A 9,348-nucleotide genomic window follows, 5' to 3' on the forward strand; every position below is an offset into this window, starting at 1 on the left:
CCAGGGACAAGCCTCCAGATTCTGGAGGGCTGGGAACCACTCACTCCATTCTCTGAGTCCTCGACCAACACCAGCCTCCCCAGGGAACCCCATGGCCCGCTGGGAGACAAGACGTCCAGTGGAAAGAGCCTGGGGGTGTCATCCCCCCCTTTATGGTGTGGGCCCGACCCTTCACTGGCCCAGTACAGCCCTTCACTGTGCACACAGCCCTGGGTCCCAATCAGCCAGGGAGTACCTTCCAGAAGACAGTGTCGAAGTCAGTGCCGTGGAATTTCTCTGGGATCCCCGAGGTGGAGAGCTTGGGTCCCAGAAGGGTCACAAACTCCTCGAAGTCCACTTGGCCATCACCTAGAGCGGGCACAGTTCCAGTCAGCTGGTGAGGCTGCACCTGGGCACCTTGGGCCACCATGGGACCTCAGGCAGGTCCCCTCCTCAAAGCCTGATGTGCCAGTCTCTGGGCTGATGCTGAAGCCACCAAGTGTGCTAAGGCCCCACCTGACAAGGTGGGGAGTGTGGGGGGGCGCACAGCAGGTGGGCCCTGAGCAGGCCTTGCGTGTGGGAGACGCGTTTCCCTCTGAACCCTACATGGCTTCCCAGCACCTTGCTGCTGTCCCGGAGCAGGGGTGGGGCCGGACATCCTCCCCACCACACAGACAGGAAATGAAGCTCAGGATGGGGGACCGCCTGCCCAGGTCATCACCTGCTCTCTGGGTGGAGATGAGGTGGGGGAGGCAGCCAGAGGAGGATGAGCGGAGGGCACTGGGCATTACTGGTTCTTATGAGTTTTTCCTTGATTAAATGCCAGGTGGCAAATATTTACAACTAAATTGATTTTTTATTTTTGGTGATGGGAAATGGGGTATTTAGTATATCCGTTCTGCTTTCCTGTACTTTAAAAATTTCTTGGCTCCGCAACGGGAGAGGCCACAGCAGTGAGAGGCCCGCGAACCGCAAAAAAATAAAAAAAAATAAAAAAAAAAAAATTTCTTGGAACACAGAGTGAGAGGGGCAGAATCTCCAACCTTTGGGTATGGCTAGGGCTGTCACGCTCTCTAGCCTCAATTCTCCAGGCTGAGAAATGGGGCCAGACCTAGCTGCAAACCCAAGCCATGGGCTTGGAAGGCTGGCTGGGAGTGGGGAGAGTGAGAGGCCCCCTATGGGCTCAGGCCCCAGACTTGCCCCCCACCACCAGGTGAGGGGTGAGGAAACAGCCAGGGGGCAGGGCTCACCATCCATGTCCAGCCGCTGGATGATAACCTCCAGCTCCACCTCGTTGGGCATGTATCCCAGGGAGCGCATGGCCGTGCCCAGCTCCTGCTTGGAGATGAAGCCATTGCCATCGCGGTCGAAGACTTTGAAGGCCTCTCGGATCTCTGTGGGAGGAGCAGAGCAGGTCAAGACCTCACTCCTGTCCCCGACAGCCCACTCCCCAGACCTCCAGGATCCCAGATGCCACATCCTGAGACCGGGATGGAGAATCCCCCCTTCCCCTCTAGAGCCCGAAGGTCTGGTCAGAGAGAACTAGCAGGTGGCTCAAGAGTCCACTACAGCGCTGCCTCCCTGGAGCTCAGGGCAGGCCAAGCAGGCAGCAAAGGTGCCCAGGCCCCGCGGCAGTGACAAGACCGCCCCGGGGGTCTCCGGCTCCACGTGCCAGGCTCCCACAGCCTCTCCAGGCGTGCTCACGACGACCCCGTGTGGCCGATACCACGGGTCCCACGGTGCAGGGGAGGACGCCGGCTGCTTCTGTGAGCTGCCAAAGGCTTCCCTGCCTACCACCCCCCCTCCATCCCCCTCCCATCATCCCCATCGCACTTCCTCCCCAGGCTCAGCTCCTTAACACCAGCCAGCACTCATTAATGGCGGCTCCGGGCTAATGGGCTGACAGCTCAGTGCAGACTGCCTCCCAGATGGAGCCCAAGGTTTGGGGGAAGAGAGAGGAGGGCTGGAGCAGCCTCAGGCCAGCTCAGGTGCGGGGGGTCACTCCCCCCCATTGTATGGAGGGGGAGACAGGCCTGAGGACCTGGGTGACTCAGGGGTGGGGAGCAAGGCACTGGGCTGGGAGCCTGGGAACAAGCAACCCAGTGAGTGGCCTTGGGCCAGCCTCAGTCTTACCCACAGTAAAATGGGCGGTAATGGTGTAAGGATGAAAGGGTTTTACCAAGGACATCCAGGAACTGTTGAGGGTTGAAGGGTCCTAACCTCTCCCCAGTTCACCCTTTTTTCACCTCTTTTTCTCTGTTTGCTGTCCCTTCATTGTTACTCAGCCCAAGAAGGGTCCTACAGAACATTTCCCTTTGATGGGGAGTGAATTTCAACCCACTCCCACCCTCTCTGCTCCAGCTCCCGGGGGTCTCCTTGTTCAATTCGCGGGCAGAGGTGAGCTCATGTGCGTGCGTGCGAGCGTGCGTGCGTGCGAGCGTGCGTGCGTGCATTTGGAAGGAGAGACAGATGAGATGCTCCACGCTGCCTGCCTGGAAAATGAGGCCCAGAGAGGCTAGGTGGCCAGTGTGGGGTCAGGGCTGTTTCTGGTGAGGGCAGGAGTTAGGCTGGCCCAGGCCTGGCCTAGAGGGTCTGTGAGCCCCTGAAACTGACTGTGGGATCCTGCACCTTGGGGTCATCCCCTGATTCTGCTGGACCCACTATAGCCCAGAGAGGGTGGCCATGTGTCCCAAGCCACACGGCAAGGTGGCTTGGGCTGAAGCCCCAAACTTCATCAGGCTCTTCCCACCTGGCATCTATAGCCAATGCCTGGAGGTTCCAGTTGACATGCAGGCCAAGACAGAGTCAGTGGGCCACACCTGAGTTGCCTAGGCCCCCAGACCCTCTGACTCTGGACCACCCCCTACCCATCCCAGGCAGGTCCTGAGAACCTGGTCTCCTAACCAGTGGCCCCTTGGCCAGGAGAGCAGCTGGGAAGGGAGATCTGGGCCAGGCCCAGAGGCTTCTATAAACCCTGGACTCTGGGAACTCCAGGCCAACTCCCACCTGAATTTTCCAGGGCCACGGAGGAGGTAGTGAGCTCCCCATCCCCAGAGGTGTGTGAGCAGAGGCCCAGCAGTTACAGAGGCTGCTGAGGGAATTCCAATCACCTGGGAGTCTTTGGGTTCAGAGGAGGGCACTGACCATGCAGCCAGGCACACCCTCTGCCCAGGCCTCCACACACACACTTAGGTTTCTGGCTGGCACTGTTGGCCTCCTGACCCAGCCATGGGCTCTGCCCACCTCAGTCATGGTGGGCACCAGGGCTGCTCCACCTCCAGGCCTTTGTATATGAGGCTCCTTTTGCTTGGAATGCTCTTCCCTTCACCACGGTGAATTCTGATACATCCCTGGTTCCCAGCGTGGATGGCATCACCTCCCTGGAGCCCCCCCCCGCCCCCCCAGCTGACTCTGGCCCTCCTCTGGGCTCCCACAGACCCCACTCTTCCCCCAAGGATTCCTTCCTGACCACATCAGATTGTGAACTATGAGACGCCATGAGAGCAGGAGCCAGGTCAGTCTTGTTCACCGCTGTGTCCCCGCTCCCTGGAACAGTGCCTGTCATTCAAGCATAACCATTTGCTAATAAGTGGTTAAGTGAATGAATGACTGATTCAGGGAGCCCACCCATCTGGAGCACACACACAAAGGAGCTGACCAGAAGTTCATGCTCCACTTGGTGTGGGGTCATCGCTCAGAGCCCATTTACCCTTAGTTTACAAATGATCCTAGTAAGGGCAGGCGTTTGGTTTCTACTCCCCAAGCAGGCAAGAAGCAGAAAGGGAGGCTGAGGATGCCGCTTGTCCCCTTGTGCAGTCCCTAAGGACCCCCTCACTCCATGGGCCACCCAGAGGAGGGGGATCAAGCCGAAGTCAGGGGTGGGGGAACCATCCTCAGACCCACCCAGGTCAGGGGCTGGTTTGGGGAACCCAAGGCAGGCACCCCATCCTTCTGGGTGCTTGGTCGGGAGAGCTCAGGGTGGGATGGCAAAACCCTGGACCTGCAGTGGGTGCTGGCTCTCCCCTGCAATGAATTGGGGTCCAGGCTGTCCCTCCCACACTGACAGGGGCCAGGTGTGGCTCCCAGAGCCCAGGGCTGCTTCAACTGGAGCCCCTGATCTCCTAAAAGTCCTGAGAAAATGCACAGGAGACAGTGGAGGGCAGGTGAATCTTGGGGTCCGTGGGCAGGCGACAGGCCCAGGGGCAGCCCTTTCTCAGGCAGGACTAACCTTCCAAGACCACTAGATCAATCCAAAGACCGCCACCTCCTCATTCATGTGTCGCCTCAGCCACTCCTCCCTGGCACGCCTGGCTCACAACCTCAGTCTTACTCTGTGTCCTCGCCCTTGCTCAGAGCTGTGACCCAGCACCAGCTGATTTCTGAGGCCAAGTTCGGGGATCACCTTCTCGGCCAGAGAATCAGCACTAAGTCACACAGATTCAGGGTCAGAGCCCAGCTCTCCCACATCCTGGTCGGGTGCCTTTGAGTGGGTGTTTGCTCACCTGTACAATGGGGCTGCGGAAATGACTAAATAAGAAAATCAAGCATGTAAGTGCTTGGCTGGGGCTGGGCCTGGCTCAGAACACGATGCTATAAATCAGAACATCCCAGACGTTCTGGCAGAGCCGGAAGGAGAGGGAGGACTAGGGGAGCTTCAAGCACCAGGCCGGCCTTCCTGTTTGCTGGTGCCAAGACTCGGGGGCCCGGGCTTGAAGTCTGGCTTTGCCACTCAGCAGCCGAGTGACCTCCCTCTCTGAACCTCAAGAGCCTCGCCTGTGAGATGGGAACGTGACTCTTGCCCCATCTCTGAAGCCTGGACTCTGCTGGGGGCTCCCAGAGTGGGGTGGGTGTCCTGTTGCTGCTGCCGCCATCGGCACATCCCAGCTGGGCACGTTTCCCCGAAAGCCTCACTCTGTTCGCTCCCCACGAGGCCAGGGAAAGCCTGCCGTGCTCCACGTTGGCATGGGGAAGCCTGGCCCAGGCAAGGGCTGGCAGGGCCTCTGGGTTTCTGGGCCGACACTGGTCCCTACCTGCCACCTCCAGCCTGACGCCCTCAATCCCCTCCCCGGCCCAAGAAGCTGCGTTAGGGCCTGAATCCCCAACCGCCCCCAAGGGATGCCAGCACTGTCAGGGAGCCAGAGTCCAGAGAGGGGGTGCGTGGGCTGGAGGTCACTTTGAGGGGGGCAGTGTCTGTCCTCTGCGGCGACAGCCACTCTCTGCAGCATTGGCCCCGCACCCCAGCACTTTGGCCTCCCTGAGATTCCAGCCTGACAGAGGCGGCTGCTGGGCTCGCAGAGAAGAGGGGCAGGAAAAGGGACTCCTCTGCCCCCCCATACCCCGAACGCCCCCGTTTGGCCACTCTCATTGCAGGCTCCACCATCTGACTGAGCAGGTCAAGTGTCAAGCCCAGACCTCTGCCCTGGTGGTTGTCTGCCTGTCCGTCCGTCTTCCTCCTCCCCTCTCAGAGGGAGGGCCAGTCTAGGGCTTGCAGCTGCCCCAATTCCCACCCTCAGGTGCTCAAGCCCGTCGATGCCACTGGGGTCAGCCTCAGCACTGCCACAGGCCAGGGGAGCTCTGCTGTGTGCATCTCAGGGAGAATCTGGGAGATCCTGTACCTCCACCTCAAGGGAGGCTGGAGGACCCAGACCAGCTCTGCCGAGCCACGTCTACCCTGCCAACTGCCATCCAGGGGTCCCCAGGTGCCTCTGCCAGACCTTCAAGGCCATTTCCACCCACCCTCTCCCCCAGCCTGCCTTTCTGGCCTGGCCCCCTTGCATATCCCGTGTTCCTTCCTCATGGGCCTTCCCTGACCCCCACCCCTCAGCCTCCCTGCTACTGCGTCCCGGTCCCCGAGTCCCCACTGCATGCCAGGCCCTGTGCTGAGCACTTTCATCACATCCTCTGTCACTGGCAGCCCTGGGGAGGGGCAATGTCAACCCCCTTTTACAGATGGAGAAACCGAGGCAAGAGAGGCAAGTGATTGCCCAAGGTCACTCCATAAATTGAGGGAGCAGAGAACTCGAACCCACCACTGCTTGGCTAGGAAGCCCTCACCTTAACCGGTGCTCTCCACCTCCCTCCCTAGTCCTCCTCCCCCCTCGGACTCACCACCCCCTGGATTTCTGCAGGCAGGCACATACTGTCTGTAGCATTTCATCCCAAGCTACCGGGCTCCCTCTCCTCGGCATGTGTGGCTCCCCCAGTGATGGGCATCCTCCCAGCAAAGAGCCTGGGCCTTACCCACACTACCCTGGGGCGGGAGCACTGATGAGGTACTGGGGAGGTGGAGGGGGTAGAGGGGGGATCTGTGCTGTGGATGGTCACCCTTCCCACCCACCCCTGGCACTCAAGGCCCACTGGGGCCTGCAGAGACTTGGTCTCCTAGGAGAAGGGCTTCCAGAGTGCCTGCAGCCAACAAGGGGGCCGATCACAGAGGACTTCCTGTCTTCATCCATGGCTGCCCGCAGGCCGGGAGATGGGCTGGGGCCACCAGGCATCTGCTTGCTCCATGACGCCCCCCCCGCCCACCCCAGGGAGGGCTCTGTCCTTCAGATGCCCCCTGTGCCAGGTCCTTCTGCTTCACAGGGCCCAGGAGAAGTGGACAGGAGAGAAGCAGGGAGTGCGTTTTGGTGTGGCTGGTGACTAACGTTCCTGGGCTCCTGCCAGCATGTCCGCCATGCGGTCCAAGGGGAGCCTGCGGCCTCTTTGCCCCTGGACTGCCCTCCCTGTGCCCTGCTCACCCCTGCACCCCAGCCTCCTCAGCTTCTCCCCTTCCTTGGGGTCTGTACTCCAGGGCTGGGAGATCAGGAGAGGAGGGACAACTGAGGCCCATAGCAGGGCTGCCAGGGTCATGGTGGGGTGCTGGGAGCAAGGGGAGGGAATGAGGGGAAAGCTGCCGGTGTAGGGGGACAATGTTTACCCTTGCCCGCGTAGCCAGGAGGAAGGTGTGGGTGAGGGTCTGTGGAGGGGAAACTGGTAGAGGTTTGCAGTGGCCCAGGGCAGGAGAAGACAGCGTTAGGGAAGAGAAGCCTATGCCCATCCCCGCCCTCTTGTCCCTCATCATACTCCCTCCTTTTCCCAAGCCCTGGATGAGACTTTTTGTTCCTGGGCTTCGGCCGAGACAGGGCAGGGACTTGGGCTTTGGAATTCAAGGCCAGAGACCCAGTAGCGGCACCCATCCATCCGTCCTGCCCACCTCAAACATCAGGCTCCATTTCCATGGCTCTCCCAACCTCTGGAGGCTTTTGGGGGGACTTGCTGAGAAGCAGGCGGCTCATAGTCTGTGGTGCAGTGCGGGGGTGGGGGTGGGGTGGGGTGGGGGTAGCTGCCTTCTCCCCTTGATCTTCCCCCTGATCCCATCTGACTCCCCCAGGATCTGCTCCCTCCAGGGCTGGGGGATGAGGCTGGATCTCTCTCCATGGCTTGTGCTCCCACCATCATCCCTGACTGCGCTGGTGTCTCAGCTGCACCCCCCAAAGGCCCTGTTGAGTCCCAGATCACAGAGACCCCTGGACCTAAGGTACCTGAAGAGAGGCCCAGCTTCTGGGTGATCGCAGCCCCTCCCCCAACAGCAGACAAGCAGATCCCAGGGGGCCAAGACTCCCATCAGCCCAGAGTCCCTCACTCCACTCCATATGGGACCCCAGGAGGTCTGGGGGGAGGGAAAACCTGAGCACCTGTCCTTAGCCCAGTAGGGAAAGAGCTCGCAGGCCCCAGGGGTCTCATCGCTCCTCAGAAGCCTCTGTCTAGGGACCCTGGCCTCTGCCATCTGCTCTGATCTCGCCTAGCCTGCTGCCTAAGGTCCCCATTCATGTCCAGAGGTGGAGGGACTCCAGGGGGACAGATTTAGGTCCCGGCCTCTCTGCCTTTCCCTACCAGGCTTGGTTATCTCAACCAAGCCGCCCAATCTGGCCACTTGTTGTCGCCACCACCTCCCGGGCCGCCTTCCTGGCGCTCCAGGCTGGGGGTCCCCGCAGGGCTGTAGGGAAGGGGCTACGGCCGTAAGAGGGGCTGCGGGCATCCCGGGAGCCGGCAGGAGCAGGGCAGTCGCCCTCTCCCCTTCTCTCGCTGCCCGAGCAGACTGGATTTTAAAAGCGACACGAGCGGAATGTCAATGCCAGCGCAGAGCCGCGGGCGGCCGCCGCGGAGGGGATCAAGATGCGGGTGCTCTGGCCGGGCCGGCGGAGGGGACACAGCTCAGACCCCCAACCCAACCCGCCGCGTTGCCGCACCGTCACCGCGGATTGCGCGGCCCCGTGACCCCGCTGCAGGGCCCGGCAAGTTTCCGCAGCGCGGGGGACCACGCGGGCAGGGGCTGGGCCGCCCCTCCGCCTTGGCGACCCCCACCGCGGCGCCCAGATGTGCGAACTCGTCCTGCCTCCCCGCGCAGCTGTTCGCTGGAGTGCCCACCTGGCAAGCGGCACCTGCAGACAGCCCCCCGCCCCTGCGCCCCTAGACCGCGCTTCACCTGGGCGCACAGGTAGGAGGGCCAGCGGGCGGAGGTCCCGGCGGGGCACTCACCCTCGAGCTCGTCCTCAGGGATGTCCACGGGGCGCTGCTCCGACAGCAGGTTGGGCACGGTGTAGATGCCCCGGTACATCAACGCCGCCGTCACCGGGTGGAACGGCATCTTGGAGGCTCCGCGCCCGCCCGCCCGCCGCAAACTTTGAGGTCGGGGCTCATGGGCCGGCGGCGGCCCCGGGGGCGGCTGGAGCGGGCAGGGCGCGCGGCTGCGGAGGGCGGCCCGGCGGCGGCAGTGGCGGCGAGGCGGGGGGCGCCCCTCCGGGGGCCTAGCGCCCCCGCGCCCCGGGCCGCCGGTCCATGCCGTCCCCTCCCTCGTCGGGCTCCCGGCCGGGGCCCCGCAGGGGCCGCGGGGGCGGCGCCGCTCGGGCCTCTCCGCTCGGGCCGCTGCGCGCTACGCCGGCCGTTCCCGCTCCTCGGTGCCCCGCGCGCTCCGCGCTGCTCGCCGCCCGCTGGTCCGCTCGCCGGCGCGGCCGCCCGGCCCGCCGCTCCGGTTCTCGCAGCCTCCCCTGCTCGCTCGCTCGCTCTGTGCCGCGCTGGCTGCGCTCCCCGCCTCCCCCGCCCGCCGCCCGCCCCCTTCGCGCTCCCCCCACCAACCCAGCCCGCCCCTTCCCGCCGCCGGCCCCTGTGCGGCCGCCCGTCGCCCGCCGGGGATTCCTTCTCCCTTTTGTCCCGGGCTCCCCTTTCTCCCTGAGGAGGATAACTTGCCCCCCCAGCGCCCATACAAACCAAGTCCGCAGCCACCAGGATTAAATTAAGGTGGGGGTGGGGCCCTTCCAGCCCCTTGGCTGGCCCCCACCCCCATGAACTGAGAGCTAGGAACTGAGGACCAGATAACTGGCAGCGAGG

General features: G+C 62.8%; 1 protein-coding gene across 1 annotated transcript in view; it reads right to left on the reverse strand.

Moving 5' to 3' along the window:
* The window catches only part of CABP7 (calcium binding protein 7), an 11,523-nt gene extending 2,832 nt beyond the window's left edge, over window positions 1-8,691 (reverse strand). Inside the window, exons 1-3 of the mRNA XM_067700306.1 lie at window positions 8,500-8,691; window positions 1,230-1,373; window positions 236-348 (exon numbers count right to left, since the gene is read on the reverse strand). Coding sequence (XP_067556407.1) covers window positions 236-348; window positions 1,230-1,373; window positions 8,500-8,608 — 366 coding nt within the window. The 5' untranslated portion in view covers window positions 8,609-8,691. The remainder of the gene's footprint in view (window positions 1-235; window positions 349-1,229; window positions 1,374-8,499) is intronic.
* Between the last annotated feature and the right edge of the window lie 657 nt (window positions 8,692-9,348).

The sequence above is a fragment of the Pseudorca crassidens genome, chromosome 12, assembly GCF_039906515.1.
Source record: "Pseudorca crassidens isolate mPseCra1 chromosome 12, mPseCra1.hap1, whole genome shotgun sequence".
NCBI lineage: Eukaryota > Metazoa > Chordata > Mammalia > Artiodactyla > Delphinidae > Pseudorca > Pseudorca crassidens.